This window comes from Electrophorus electricus, chromosome 14, assembly GCF_013358815.1.
Source record: "Electrophorus electricus isolate fEleEle1 chromosome 14, fEleEle1.pri, whole genome shotgun sequence".
NCBI classification, from domain to species: Eukaryota; Metazoa; Chordata; class Actinopteri; order Gymnotiformes; family Gymnotidae; genus Electrophorus; species Electrophorus electricus.
In genome coordinates, this window is record NC_049548.1 from 255745 (window position 1) to 271673 (window position 15929).

The following is a 15929-nucleotide window of genomic DNA, read 5'->3' on the forward strand; positions in this document are numbered from 1 at the left end:
TCAAGAAAAAGCAAACAGGCGCAGAATGCTACATCGCCCCCTAACGGTCTGGATGAGTCATAGCGAACATGTCACTCAGTCATTACACACTTCTGAGAATGGGGCCAACACAAGAGGCTTCTTACAAGGCATGTACCTTAAAAGACAGGCTAGCAAAACATGTCCACTACTAGGTTTATTTACATGTATTCTACAGTAGTGGTATTCACTTCATCATATATTTACAATTCTCCTCAATGTGTATGAAAACTGTACAATAAAAGGGATGGTGTAAGTAGAAAAGAAATTCAAGACAGACAATCTCCAGGTTAGAAAATAAATCAGGAATCCAGTGCAGAACAGCCTAAAGAAATGCACCTTAAATCTTACAAGAAAACAATATGGACAAAAAACAAACAAACAAAAAAACCCCACAAAATCTGACAGAAGGAAAAAAAAACAACACGAGTAAGTCAGAACAGAAGTCCATTTGACCATTTAAGCATTTTGATAATTTAGTGTCTCAGTCCACCACTGAAAAAGTACCTTTACCACAAACTAAACAAAACTGTTATATGGCCATTTGGATGGAAAAACCTAGAAGTGTGGAAAAGGATAACTCACTGCAACAAGCATATAAATCTTTCTGCAAAGCTTAACTGCTTTTAAAACATTGATTGCACCGAGTTCTCACTCAAAAAAGTATCTTTATACAAAATCATTGTTTTTGTTGTTGTGTATAAAGTATTTCCCCTACTCCTGAAGCATTGTTATTTAAAAGTAGCATTGGTGTTAAGAACAATATCCTTCATCACATCACAGTTTTAAGTGCACTATGTTAAAAGAAGAAAGCAGCTATAATCATATAACATTAAAGATATACATTTGTATTGGTTCATTTGTTATAATGCACCAGGTACTGATGTAACATTTCTGAGGAATCTTTTCTTCATAGGAAAGTAATCTCAAAGTGCCCCCCTCAGTGTGTGCGCACACACACACACACACACACACACACACACACACACACACACACACACACACACACACACACACACACACACACACACACCTACCTAACTGCTGGTCTTAAGTACAGTACAATAGGAAGCTGGTAGAACATGTTTTCTGGTGGAAGCATGTATGAAAGCATATCAATCCTTTTTTGCCCCAGAAATTTGTAAATTTAAGTTTTAATGTTCTACAGCTACAAACCCACAGTTATATTGTTCCCACTTCTGTAATACTGGCAGCTGTTTCAGAGAAAACCAGTTTCACTTCAGTCTTCAAAGTGGGTCTCATTTTTATAAATTAATAAGCTTTGATTTATCCCACTGGCATAATTAAAAACTATGAAGAGACAGCGTAAATGATAAAAGCCTGAGGTTGATCAGGAACGGGTCAGGAGCTTTTCAGACAAGGACTGCCACTCTTGTCCATTTCTTTGTCCTTCATTAGTGCACTAAACACCTAAAACAGAAAGCAGCAGAAATACTGAAATTAGTACAAGGCAAGGGATGATGAACATTATACAGCCAGGTGTGTGTGGCCACCTGCTCCTACTTATCGACTTCAGGTGTTTCAGCCACACCCATTGCAAACATACAACATATTTATGCACATGTGTATAAACTCAAGCACATATGACCTCCACAAAGAAACACTGGGTTATACTGTAGAGGTCAGTCACTTTAAAACATTGCACTGTCAGAGGACGCCACCTTGTCACAAGTCAGTTCATGCATTTCTGCCCTGTTAGATCTGTAATGACATCTTAACCACACCGTGGTACACCAGGCAAACTCACAGAGCTGGTCCACTAAAACAGAGCATAACCACCTAGTGTCTAAACCATGTAGAGCATAACCACCTTTACCAGCATTTATCTGACACTTTTATCCAAAGTATCTTACAATTCTGACTGAACACAACTTGAGTAATTGACGGTTAAGGGCCTTGCTCAGGGGCCCAACAGTGGCGGGGCTTGAACAAGCAACTTGGTTGAACCAGTCAAGTACCTTAACTATTGAGCTATCACTGCCCACTGCCCTAATAAAGAACACGATATGCAGCTTATTAAGATTGCCCATTAAATCAGAACTCAGAATGAATAACTACAAAGCCCCATGATCAAGCTCAGTGCTAACATCCTATTGCTAACTCACCCCAGGCTGCTCCAGAGTCACCTGGGAAGCCAGTGCTGACTCACCACAGAGGGACTAACCAACCTGGCTCCACTTGCGGTTGCCGCTGGTCATCTGCGTGCAGGCGATGCTGGCGAACAGGCGCTCAGCAGAGACGTCGTCAGGCAGGCGTGTAAGGAACTGGGCAACATGGATGAAGTCCATGCACAGGAGCGTGTCCTCGTACAGACGCAGCATGCCGAGGCCTGTGCGGAACAGGAACTCTTCCCCGTCGCGGCAGAACACGTCCCACACGCGGCATGCTACATCCAGGGGCAGGGACTTGCTGTAGAGCGTAAAGATCCTGTGGGCATGTGCGCATGCACACAGAGTTAGCACACAGGCTGATGGTTTTTTGAACAGGCTAAGATATAAAAATATGTATATAAGTAGAGGACTATATTTAGAAAGTTGATTATATGATCCCACATTAGAACCCTGAGGCCAGTTAGTGAGTTAGGTAGTTTTATTGCTTAGGACAATAAAAGTTACTGTAGTATTAGGGCCAACTACTCACCAGTCAATCAGGTAGAGGTCTGGGGTGAGGCCAGAGCTCTTAAAATGACTGAACAGTCGGGGGAGATTTTCCTCAAAGAAAACCTCAAAAGCTGCAAAGTACTTCAGCATCTAGAGGGAAATTAGCAGTATGACAGCAGTGAAACCACACCAGCTCACCCCCAACCCCCCTTGCAAAAATGAGAAGTCAGTGAGTTAACAGACAGTACCAGTTCGTGGTCCACTCTGAAGAAAGCCATCTGACAAGGTTTGTTAAGAAGATTGGCGAAGGCGATGAATGCATCAGCCTCCTCCAGATTCAGGATCAGCACGGCAGCGATGAAGGACATTCCCTGGACCTGCAAGCAGTACAGCACAAACAGCTCATCATATGCTGAGAACAGCCTGCATCACGAGCATACACTCGAACACAGTGAACAGCCTACAAACAACAAACACACTGCACATTACATACATAGGCCTACAGCACACAGAAACACCCGACAAACGGGTTGCAAAACACACATGCACGCAGCATGACAAACATGCATATGCAGGCTTAGCAAGGTGGGAAAGGCGTTCCCTGCTTACACATATCCATCTTACTGCATCCCATTATATGGAAAGTAGAATCATAGCAGTTTTCCTTCTTAACCATTTCATTATAAAGCAATACCCACATATCCAACATCGGGTCGGTAACAGGTGTAAGCTCCAAGCACACTGTGGAGGAGGTCATGGTATGGCCCACCCTGGAACACAAGCAGAACGGAAAGGGAGGTGAGAGGCTGTAGCCACAAACCTCAACAGCCAGGACACAGCCAGGCTGAGGAGAAAGGTCTTGTGAAGATGTGAGGATACACACTCCTCCCACTCCCACTTCCTGGTAAGAGATGAGCAAATGTACCTTCTGGAAGATGTATAGTGAGGGGAATGTGCGTGAAATGTCCAGCTTGATGAGATCCAGGCTGGACTCACGGTCTGCCATGGACGCACCGCTGTCTGTGGTGAACATCGCAACACCATGACCTGTCACATTCCTACCTTCAGACTAATACACGAATACACAGCAATATTACAGACTTTCCAGAGTATGCAATAACTGACGTTTTCCTGAGTTGGGAAAGCACGACAAGTCAAAGGGGACTATTAACTAATCAGATGTCAGTGTTTAGATGGTATGTAATACCTGTGGTGTTTCTGTTCACAAAGGGGAAAGCAGAGTTCATTATGAACACAGCAGGGCAGCTGGAGCTTAAAACCCTTAGTAGCGCACTCTGAGTTCTGGGTTGCTGACGGGCTAAAGGGCAGTGGCTTTACCTCACGCTCAGTGCCAAAGCCACACGCCAGAGCTGGTGAAGCCTAGCTCAGCACAGACTCTGCCTCGTTAAGAGATGGGAATTCCTTGGTCTAAACAGTTTTGTTGACTGATTAATGAGTAACAAAAGGTTGGGCTGTGAGCCCTGACTTCAGTTAGATGAACTTTTCAGAGCAAAGCTCAAAGATTTTCTTTCAGTATTCAGGATAATTAAAATTGTTTTTCAGCATTTATGAATTACGTTTCAGTTCTGTTCAGCTACTTTTTTGAATGTCCTGAACATTCAGTATGAACGTTCAGATTTCTGTGCCACCTCTATCAGTATGCAAATCAACATGGATTCAGATTCACATCAGTACAGAATCAACATTTCTACTTACATTGCAATAATTTTGTTTCTGTAACCCTTTAGTTAAAATAGTGACTTATTGTTAAAATGTGTTGCAAGTACATTGAAATACTAATTAATAATTCAGAAAATAACCCAAGCAAGTAAGACAGCTGTTTTTATGCACATGGTTGTAAATGTTTTGCACCTGTAACTGCACTCAGAAGTCTGTGACAGGTAGTCTCTGAAATAAAGCATTTGACAAACATTGTAAAACTATTTTAAAATTATCTACACTATTGGGCCATGCTATGGCATGATTTAAGTCCTAAAGTCAAAAATAACAATGAACGAGAAAGCAACTGTCAAACATCTAGAACTTCAAAGTCTATTTTGAGTTTGACAGTGCAGTAGATAATGAATGCTAACACTTGCAATAAACAGGTTTCAGATATTTGATGTTTAAATATTCTGCAAAAGCTTTCAACCCGAACAGTGATATGAACTACAGGAAGAGTCTTTGGAAATGTTTTTCCAAGTTGAAGAACTGATGTTAAGATCAAGAACACATGTAAGGGGGAGGGGAAGCTAAAGACCATCAGCTCAGCCAACTGCTCATCCACCCTCCCAGATCCTCCTAAAACATGTTTACCAGCTGCATGAGGCCAGTGGATTGAGGAGGAAATGGAGGAAAGCACAGGGAGTACAGCTGCCAAACTCGCCTGGCGCTGGCTAGCCTGGTGTGTAACGAGATAAGATCTAAAGCTGACGTCTGTCTGTGAAGCGTCCTTGAATTTTAAAAATGTGCTGTATAAATGGAAACATCAACAACAACAATAATAAAGATCACAAAGATAAAATGCTAGCTGAAAGGCTTATCAGAGGGACATGAAAGGGTACTGGCACCCATTCTGAGAGGGTAAACGGATGCAGTTAGCGCTCTCGTAAGGTTGGCTCCTGTATAGACCAGACGTACCCTCTGCTTCAGCCTCGCAGCCCACCTCTCTGAAGGTCTTCCAGCGCTCCTTGGCTCGGGAGAGAAAGATCTCATAGAGCTCTGGAAAGGGGTTTGGAGAACACCTTTGCATCTTTTTTTGCATTATGTTCAAACAAATGGAAAGCAGGTAAAAATTCATTTTGAAGAGAAAACAGTGCAGAGAACAGGACTACTGTTGGCTGGTGAGAGAGATCGTAGGGTTCAACAATAATGATTGCCCTTAGGCAAGCAAAATACTACAAATTACCTTGGCACATTAAGGCAAGATATTAGCAAGTGTACACTAATTCATCTGAATAATTTATTTTTTAAATGACTCTGGACAGTAGAAATCCATCCATTTTTTAGGTTGTACTCATGTTTTTTGACCCCTACAGAAATGTGAATCCATAGCATTACTGTTGTGCCCAGCTAAACACCCACAACCATACAATTACCATGTCAATATTGATGCTGCATTAAGAATAGCTCACTGCCCAAACAATAACCAATCAGAAGTGGTTTTGTGGTCTGAAACCAACCAATCATGAAAACAGAATGAAGAGAGAGTTGCAGGCCCACAATTGAGCGCTTATAAAATTTAAGGGCATGTCTATTAATGTGGGAAGTGAGTGCAGGTGCAAAGTAAGTGTTTACAATAGTGTCTCCATGCAGTGCCCCAAGGAGTTACATATTCACTTTGACTAGAAAAACAATTCTCTAATAGATTCCACATAACTTCTCCACAGGCTCTTCAGTGTGAGAATACCTGCAGTGATGTTCAGATCATTCCCAATGGCTAGGCTCCACACTCGGCCCCGCACATTGGGTGGCAGACCCTGCCACCACAGATCTTTAACTTTCCTAGTGCTACGCCTGAGACACACGGCAAGGAGGAGTGAAAAAGGGCTGGTTAGTGTGTTAACATGAGCTCATTATAAAGTCTGTAATATGTGTTCAAGATCTTCAGTGGTGCCTTAAATAAAAAAATATATATATCAGTGGGAAAATAAAAAGCCCAACACCATATAATGGTGACCAGATTCTATTTGCTATTAAAGTCACAAGACTACTACTGTGTATGTATATCAGTTGTTTAACTTGGTTCCCAGCCCACTAGGTGAAGGGGCAGCGTTGTTCCACTCACATGCTGTCCCAGTTGGGCAGGATCTCTGTGTTCCACACCACCATGGCGCTGGCGATGCTTTCCTCCTGCCTGAAACGTTCCTTCATTTGCTGCTTCTTCTTCTGTGCCTCCTTCAGCTCTACACACACAACCACTCATTAACCAGCAGCCTGTGTTAAGACCGCTAACGCCAACTTACTTTGATACATGCTAAAACAAACAATGGATGATGCAAAAAGGAGCAATGCTGGCTAGCTTTATGCCAGGGGAGGCCATAGTGTAGGAACAGAGGCCGAGAGCAGAGTGAAGCATGTGTGTCAGTTGAGCAAAACAAGTAAAATGCGGTTACCCCTCTTCTTGGCTTCGGCTACCATCTCGTTGTATTCCTGACGGTGGCGCTGAGCTTCCTCTTCAGGCTTCGCAGGAAGGTTGCTGAGAAGGAAGTAAACACACTTAGTCTGCACCCACCAGAAAAGAACATCAGTAGATTCAGTGTGTTCCCTTTTCAGATATAATCCAGGTCAAGACCTCTGCTCTATTGTAATTCCACCATTATCTAAAGCTTCACTATTTGGCAGGATGAAACAATTGTAGATAATCTGGCTGCCCCATTTCTCACCAATCTATAACATTTCCAATTTGAACTGTGTCAGGTCAGATCATAGCCAGCAGAGAATGCATTAACATGTCTCACAAGTTGCCAATCTTCTCTCCATTGGTCAATCATACCTGCAAGTCAGTTATTGTTCTCCATTAATCTATGAGTTGCTAGTTTTGATCACATTCCTGAGGTAACCTACATAATAAAGATCTGCAATATTCTCATCACCAGGGATGGATGGTAACATCTGCACCATACATGCAGACAATTACATCAACTACTTACCTCCATATGCTACTTGGCCATTCAATATTTGCTTATGAAATACCAGTCGTGGCAGAGAAAGTGTTATCATTCCAGGATATCCACACTGTCTTTACTAATAATGCATTTATAGCATATACTTCACATTATAAGCCTCAAACCTGAACATTCAAAACAAACAAATTTTGGTATTCAGAGCATCAGTCACACTTTTTTGTCTGCATGTCTCCTGCTCTCCTGTTTTACCATTCATCCATACTTAATCTTAATCCTGCAGGGGAAAGCAGCAGAGAGGCGACCTAGGAGGCTCACGTGGTGAAACACAAGCTCTATCGCCAGGGGCCCAGGCCTATTTTTAGCCCTTTGTTTGTGTGAAGTGATCTCCCTCACTGGTCTCCAGACTACACCGCTCACCACGCCTTATCCTGCCAGGAGAGGAGGCCAAGCACAAGCTGGCAGGGCATGAAATAGAGTGACCTGCAAGGACACACATAGCGCTGTGTAGTCTCCTGATATAGCCCTGAAGACAATGCAGTCTCTAACAATGTATGCCACACAGGTCTAACGCCAGCACATATGATGAGTGCTATGAGTTTTACCAACTACCCAAGAAAATGTAGGCAATTTAAATAATGACCGAATAGTGACCAAATCCAGATGGTGGAAATAACTGGAGTTGCAGAAATTATGGGCATCAGAGTCATTTCACAAAAAAATGGCTGACAGGACTAGTCCTAGACACTTACGCTGGCCGCTCTTCTAATATGAGTGCTGTGGTGGACAGGGGTTCAAACTGCAGATTCTTGCGTCGTCCTGAAGTGGGCTGGGGTGGACTGTGGCCTGCTTTGCTTGTCTTAGCTTCATACTCCTGCAGATATTACAAAAACAAATATTTAATATCCATTATGACTTTAGCAAAGAAGGATCAAATGAATGGATGTCAAAGGATGAAAGTTCTGCAACAGCTTTGGACATAACTTGGAAAGTAGTGAAATGCAAATGCAGCAAAAAACACCTAAACAAATGGCTGACTGGAATCAAAATCACAAGGCTGGCTGGGGCTCCAAGGGATGTAGCTTATATGTAATTTCAATAAATACGGCGAGACAAGGATCATGGGTGCTGTGTGTTCAATAAAGAGGATGTGGTTTAGAGTTTAACGGGGTGGCTTCACACACTCCAGCTCCTCAAAGAATTCTAGCAGTTGTGAAACTCATTAGCGAGAACCCAGATGAGGTTTTATATGAATGTGTGGCAAGACACAGTTCCCTATTCTCCACATGTTTCAAGACATCCAGAGCACAGCTACAATCCCACATCACTGGCTGGCTGAAAAACAGCACAAGAGCGAGCTTTCCAAGATGCTGCCAGAGGAATCAATGGCTATACTGATCATAAGGGTTTATTCCCCAAGCAGATAATAGCTGAGCATGAGTGTTAAAAGTACAAGACATACAGTAGCAACCTAATATCAGCGGAAAGTCTGTTGTCATTACAAAATAAATGTCTTACGTGACGTAACATAGTATTAACATACATAAGGATATCATAGGCAGGAAAGTACTTAAAAATTAATGCAGAAATGGCAGCAAAGCAGAACTGAGTTTCAGTTTCAGCATCACCACAGCTGATTATGACTAAGATGTCTCATGTGTTTTATTCATTTTTTAACAAACTAGCAAGATGACTTCCTGGCAAGGCAAGTGCAGGAGTGTGCAAGTGTTAGTAATGTATGCTGCAAGTGCAGGAGTGCACAGCATCCAGTTAAGCATATAAGCAGGCAAAGTGCATGTGAAAGGCTGGAATGACGCATGACACTGCAGTGCTCCACAGATGAGAGAGTGGGAGAGGAAGAAAGGCATACCCCTGCATTTAACAGGTTGGGTGTTGATACAGATGTGAGATTGCCTGGGTTACTGTCCTGAAGAAAGAGAAAGGAGACATGGTACTCATGAAAGAAAAAAAAAAAAAAAAGTCAAAAGCCCAAGTCTGTTGATGAAAAGAATCACCTTAGATCTGTGCATCAACCCAGATAGTTAACACCACCAGCAATGAACAAACGCCAGAAGTCACCAATTTGCATGATTTTATTTGCATAACGCCAACTGGACTCTATGACCTTTCATTCACCACAAGAACTGGCGGGTGAAGCATCTCTCGACACTGCCTTAGTCTCACGTGGAGGCCTTTGTGCGGCCGGGATGATGTAGTGCATTAACTCATGACAGGAACACCTTTTCTCTCACACTTATGAGGTCACTTGAGTGCACTAGCGTTAGGTGGCTCAGGGTGAATTAAAAGGCCTTGGGGCCAGGTCTGGCACTGCGTTCGTCTGGAGGAGAACACAGATAAGGGCAGGAGGCAGACATAGTGTGATGCTGGCCTTGGGACTAAAGAAGTAGAACACACTCACACTCAAAGTAGAAGAGGACACAGCTACACTTGTGTATACAAATGGGACAAAGCCTAAATGCAGAGACTTAAGTCAACACATGCATTTGTATGCATGCATATACCCACACATAGACACACACATACAGACAGATAAGAACATGCACACACAGATGCAGACAGACAAAGAAGCACATGAGGACAGAAAAAGACACGCAGAGACACAGACAGAGACACACACACACTCACAGAAAGATGGATAAGCTGGGCTTCAGGCCCATGATTCAGATGCACCTATTGCTCATTTTACACACTCATAAATCTACAAATTCCCCCCAATGCATGCAGTCACCACCTGCCACAAAAATCCAAAACATGCTCAAATGTATTTTCTGACATGTTGGGACATTTTGTATCTGCACTCAAATGTAATACTTGAAAAGAGAAGTGAAATCAGCAAAAACATTCATCACACTGCTGGCCCTTTTACTGCTCTGTTCCTGGCTTGCACAGGCATAATCCTCAAGTTTCAGCACCTCTGGTGCAGAAAAGAACTTCTGAAGGCTAGTTTGACCAACGCAGTTTATGTGCCGTCCTAAAATGAATGCTGTCCTTTGGAAAGATCAGGATGTGAAAATAATGAGCATGATTTGATAATAGTCAAAACTCGTAAGAACTCGTAAGTGCCATTAGTTACTGCACTAATGTTAACAGGTTATACAAAACCAAAACAGACTGAAACTTTACTTTGTCTAAAACAACAATTACTGACCAGTATCACCAATGCACCAAAACACAGCCTACACTCGCCTTGCATTTCCTCTTCCAAATTGCCGGTACACTGTCACCTCATTCAAGAGCTAAACTAAAAACCAAGAAATCAAGTTATTAAATAAACTATAAGACATTAAAAGGGATATATTCTGGGCTAATTATAACTAAATCTCTATTCACAATAACCCTAGCAAATTGCTTCAGCCATGAGCCTAGAGTTATAGAATCTCTTACTAAAGCTGTCTGTAATAGGTTTTATATATTTTATGTGTTTTTAACTCATGAAGAAAATTGTGAAAGTTATGGTTACTATCACGGTAACCATGGCTCTAAATAAATTCTTCCATGAGTGAAAATAGTCCCATCCCTGAAACAAAGAATTGCAATAGTTTACAGGTTAATTTACTAATACTTTCAACAGAAAAAATCATGAGCGTTCTACAAAATGTGTTTGACATTTGTGCATTTAAATATCTTGCCTGCTATGTCTGTAGAATTAATTTTGTATTCTATAATAAGTACACTGATATTTTTGTTTGTGTTAACAGACGGTAGATTAAGTTCAAGTTTAGCCCATTTAAGTTACAAATAAATTAACAAATTACTTCACTTTACAAAATAGTACACATGAAACAAAATGTTTTTTTCAGATGTGCGACTTGCTTCAGCTTTCCTGTGGTCACCACTGTAAATGAAGTCCTAGCAGTTAGGCAGCAGACCTGCTGAATGGTCCTGGAGTCTTTGGGGGTGCTCTCTCTCGGTGGGACTTTGCCAAACAGCTTCCAGCCCGGAGCACTATGAGCTTCCCTCTGCCTCCGGGAGAAGAGGCCCCTGGCGAAGAAACAACCAGAGCGCATCTGTCAAACTGTCATACTGTGACTGCCAAACACTGCACTCTGACTTCTTTGATGTTTTACCCCAAGCCTGCTTTAGGTAAGAAAGCAAGCAGATAGGTAGGTATGGAAGTCAGTCAATAAATAAATATGCAAAGTAAATAAATAAATAAACTGTATTCATGAAATCACATTTGGCAAAACAAGTAAACAGACCCAATTAAAAAAAAAAAAAAAAAGGTAATGCAGCTCGACGGCCCAGCTCTACACGCAGCTAAAGCACTGTGAAGCCAGAAGTTAAACGCAGCATAGCTATTTACTCTGACCTATATAAGCTTCTAGCCTGAAAACTGCAAAACACCATCCAGTAACTCGTAAGCCTTTTTTGTTCTGCACTCCACACATTGTTTTGTTTCCCAGTGAACCATTGCTACACACCAAAAGCAGTCTCATGAACTTTAACCATATCTACTGCCAGTTTTTGCATATTTAGTCATCAACTGAACCTCAATGCACCTCACCTGAACACACTAACCAAGCCGATAAATAAAATGGCCAGAAAGGGTTCCTGGTTGGGGCAGCAGTGGACTGAACACACAAATAAAAGGACATGTACATATATACACAGCTCCATATGTCCAAGCACTTCAGCTCTGAGTGCAGCCGTTCTGGGCCACATTAGCAACCCTTCAGTGGGCCCCATGCCCAAAGCGCCCGCAGCAGAGTATGTCATGTGCATGTGCATGTGCATGACTATGGCCTGGGTTCCAGCCTTGTGTTTCTCATTAGCATGCCTCCTCTGACAGACAAAGCTAATGTCCATGAGCTGACTACTAGTTTACATCAGCCTTCAGTGGCAAGGCTGTGTTATCCATCATTAGGTGGTGCTCTTACCTGCCAAAAATCTCAGAAAGCCCATTCTTTTTCTGCCCCAGGGCCAGGTCTGGGACAGCTACGCTTAGCACTCCGGGGATGTTATCTGGGGCGCTCTGGCGTCGGTTGATTTCATATGTGTTCCTGGAGATTAGGCTCACGTCCATAAAGGTCAAGTCGTGTTGCCCATGTGGATCGGAGCAGCACTCTTGACCCTCGGGGCTCAGAGGAGTGGGGTCAGAGCCAAGGGAAGGGCTCTGAGACAAGGACCAGAAAAAATGTGGCCTAGGGGTTAAGTCTGCTTGGGCGGAACAGTCAATGGAGGCAATTCCTGATTCCTGGCCTCCACTGCTGGCTTCCCTTTGAGCTGGGCTATATAACAAAGGATGGGAACCATGCACTGAGCTGGAAGTCCTGATCTCATCTTTGTCTTGTTGCTGGATTGCTACTCCCACATCTGAGGTTGTTTGAACTGGTTGAGCATCCGAAGTACACGAGACAGAGCTAGTGGATGGGACAGCTGATAACGCGTCAACACACTGTGCTGCACCGTCAGAGTCTGAAAATAATTCCCCGTTAACTACTGCTCTGCTGTATTTACGGGAAGAGCAGCATAAAGGAGAAGTAGACTCGTCACAGGTGGAGAAGCAGTTCACATTTCCGTTCGGGAGCTTCGTTACGCTCGCCTGACTCGGGCAGTCAGGTCGGGCTTCTTCACATGGATCTCCGGTACTAGGGCGCAGTACAGCACGGTCATGCCATCTCTCCTTTCCAGTCGAGCCATGTCGGGTTTTGTGCGGGGAAGCAGCCTGAGGGTGCAGCTCGTCCATGTCCTCTCGCTTCTCTGGAACATCAGCGTACGGAGGTCTCCCTTCCTCAGCACCTCTGTCTCCAGCGGCTGATTCAACCATTAGCTTTCTCTGTGACTCGGTGAACCCGTCAAGGATGGCATGACCACCTCGATCTGAAATGACATTTCTTTAGAGATCTTTTGGATCCCGATGGGTGAGAAACCTGTAACAAAAGCAATCACACTTCGCTAGTCCGGTTTGAGAATATCCAGCCAACTACCTCTAGGTAGGTTAGCGAGCGATATGTGACAAGGTAGCTACAGACATAGCCTGTGTTAGCTATCCAGTTACTGCAGCAACTCGGTAGCAGGATCAGTGATTTCCGAGATAGGCTGTTTATTCCGCGTTCACAGCATAAAACCCAGTATCGGCTTAGTCTCGACAGTGCTAGATTAGTTTAGCTAAACTAAACTAAACTAAACTAAGCTAAGCTAAAATAAGCTAAGCTATCTTTGCAGCTCCACTCTCGTTCCTTTCCGTGTCATTAGTCCACGCTTGGTTCTACAACAAAAAGCAAATGTATAATTATTACATCCTCTTTTTTACCATCGTGAAAACTCCGCCAAATATAAAAACCAGAACCGCGTGGCGTGTGTGTAAAATAACTACCGTTCAAAGCAATGTCAGTGAGCTACACTAGACCTTCGCGGTTCAGCGGGTGTCCAGCTACCTCTCCCCTCTCCAGCCATCTTCAAAGGCCAATGACGTCTTCTCAGAGAAGGAGAAGACGGCTCTGCGCCCTCTGCTGCTGATTCGTGTGTATTGCAGCTTGACGTTGTAGAATGTTCAATGAAAAATATACTGATGAAACACAATTAAGGATCATTTGGGATAATTAATTTGAAAGCATAAATGTACATTTTTACCCTGAAGCAATAAGGTGACAAATGGAAAGCTTCATTTTCGTTTGAATAAAAATAAAATCTTATCTTTGGAATTGCATTCACACCTGTGTACACCTAAAAGTTGGTTTTCATACGCTAAGTCAGATCAGTTGTGAAGGAGATTACTGAATTCACCTCCTAATACCTTCCAGGACTGGAAATCAAGAATCAGAATAAATAAATAAATAAATGGCATGAATAGGCAAATTATGTAGCCTCTGTGTGCTTTTTTTCAAAGTAGGTGCATATTCAGGCCTTTTGCGAGAAAGAACACTTCTTAGTTGCACCTACAGGTATAAATAGCAGGGTGCCCCATACCAAACATAGCAATGCTGTCTCTGCTCAGCCTTCATGCATACCTGATTATCCTGAACCACCAGTTTGCGACATGCCCACTCTACCACATACCTACTCTGTTTTCACCCTCTTCAGAAAGCCCCTACCATTTCTACATGCTTCTCATAGCTGTGTAAGTGCTGCCAAATCTAAAATTGCTTAAGGATCTGAGAATTGAGTCCTCAATTGTTCTGTTCTTCACTCTTTCTTTTTTCTTTTTGTGTGCCATTTTTTCTTTATAGGCCTACTTTCTTTGTGGCTATTTTACAATTTCAGTATACCTTTCTATTTAATTTTGTAACTTTAAAAGATTGCCCTGTACTTGCTTAAAAAAATATTAGGTAGGGCTAGCTACATCAGAGCATAAAGTAACTTTGTAAGACACTGTCTTTTGGCAGCTCACGAATGGTGCGTAGCTGGCGGAGGCGTAGACAGTCAGGGTAATTGTAATGATTGGCCACTACCTAGCATCTTTGTTGTCATGGTTTCCCTGTCTCTTGTCTTTGTTTTGCTTTAATTCCTTGTGGTTCCATTTCTTAGTTTCATTTTCTCCGCCCCTCATGAGTTGCACCTGTGTCTTGTCAAATCTCATTGTACGTGTATTTAAACCCTATCTGTTTCAAGTTTCAAGTTTGGTTTATTTGTCACATACATAGTCATACACAGTACAACACGCAGTGAAATGGTGGAGAATACTCTGCTGTACGAGATACGTGCCGTGGTGTGTAGAGAAGGGCTGCGGAGAAGTCAGGGGTAGCAGGAAGAGCGAAAAGAGCGAAAAAGATAGCGAAAAGAGCGAAAAAAGTGCCAGGTGTGGACGGAGCAGTCGTGACGGCAGCCGACCTCACCGGTGCCATCTTGCTATGTGTTTGCTGGTCATTGTAATCCATTCCTTGATCGCGATTCCTAGCAGTGTGTTAAATCCTGGCCTCTCTGCCTGTTTTGTGATCTCTATTGTTAAGTGTTCTTAGTGTTTCATTACTTTTATCATTGTGCGCTCAGTGCAAAGTCTCATTACTAGACTAAGGTATATGACAAGGATTTCCTGTGCTGGGCCTAAATGAAACTTAAGGATCACAAGAATTTCCTGATAGGCAAGTTTTTTTTTTTATCTCTTCAGATAATCTGGCAAAAGATCTTATCTTATTTGAAGTTCCAATAGGCTACATACGATGATTTCTTTCTTCAACCTTTGCATTAAAAGTTTGGATAGATATTGGACCACTGCAAGCCATTACTGTTGTGAACATAAAGAGTATTTATTATGATTGGGGTAGCCTGGACTATCTCGATTTTGATTTCTTTTGTGCTGTGAAAGGGAAACTGGCACCAGTTACAGGACAAATACAGTACAGTGATCCACACAAATTGGATAGCCATGGCTGCAGTTGGTTCTGTGGAGAGGGTGACTTTTAGTAACGAGCTGGTGTCATACCACCAAGACATGACTGTCTAGAAAGTCTACAGCCATGAGGACAAAGACTTGCTTTCTGACAAAGTCCTATCCACCACGACATGGAGCCAAAGAAACATTCTGCTGCCTGCATTTGTGCAGTTTGAATGTGAAGCAGAAATATCTTAAACATAACACTGTACACTTCAGATGGCCTGGGGAAATACCATGTCATTCCAGGTCAAGTGGTGGAACAGTTTGGCTGGTCATGACCTCAGCTATTACTATAGTTTGCATTCTAAACAGTGCATGTAATCATTTACA

The 15929-nt window shown here is 42.7% G+C and overlaps 1 protein-coding gene across 6 annotated transcripts; it reads right to left on the reverse strand.

Annotated features, from left to right (window-relative positions):
• Nucleotides 1-160: 160 nt before the first annotated feature.
• tbc1d12b (TBC1 domain family, member 12b) lies at nucleotides 161-13973 on the reverse strand. 6 transcript variants are annotated; one of them, XM_027021854.2, is made up of 15 exons: nucleotides 13635-13973; nucleotides 12163-13105; nucleotides 11155-11266; nucleotides 9135-9191; nucleotides 8017-8138; nucleotides 6755-6837; nucleotides 6427-6544; nucleotides 6049-6155; nucleotides 5280-5360; nucleotides 3565-3659; nucleotides 3338-3409; nucleotides 2888-3016; nucleotides 2680-2789; nucleotides 2208-2466; nucleotides 161-1449 (listed from the first exon to the last, which is right to left on the reverse strand). In XM_027021854.2, the coding sequence occupies exons 2-15, from the start codon at nucleotides 13050-13052 to the stop codon at nucleotides 1381-1383; spliced, it is 2304 nt and encodes a 767-aa protein (XP_026877655.2). In that variant the 5' UTR covers nucleotides 13053-13105; nucleotides 13635-13973; the 3' UTR covers nucleotides 161-1380. The 6 variants fall into 6 exon arrangements, with proteins under 6 accessions (XP_026877655.2, XP_026877654.2, XP_026877653.2 ...); XM_027021853.2 differs by having other exon boundaries at nucleotides 12163-13155; XM_027021852.2 differs by having other exon boundaries at nucleotides 13602-13973.
• Nucleotides 13974-15929: the final 1956 nt, after the last annotated feature.

Bases quoted from the DNA above. Each gene is read 5' to 3' on its own strand.
- tbc1d12b (XM_027021854.2), bottom strand. From the start codon at position 13,052: ATGGTTGAATCAGCCGCTGGAGACAGAGGTGCTGAGGAAGGGAGACCT. The intron at 3,410-3,564 runs GTACATTTGCTC...CTTGTGTTCCAG, and splicing joins CACTATACATCTTCCAGAAG to GGTGGGCCATACCATGACCT. The intron at 1,450-2,207 runs GTTGGTTAGTCC...TTTCTGTTTTAG, and splicing joins GCAACCGCAAGTGGAGCCAG to GTGTTTAGTGCACTAATGAA.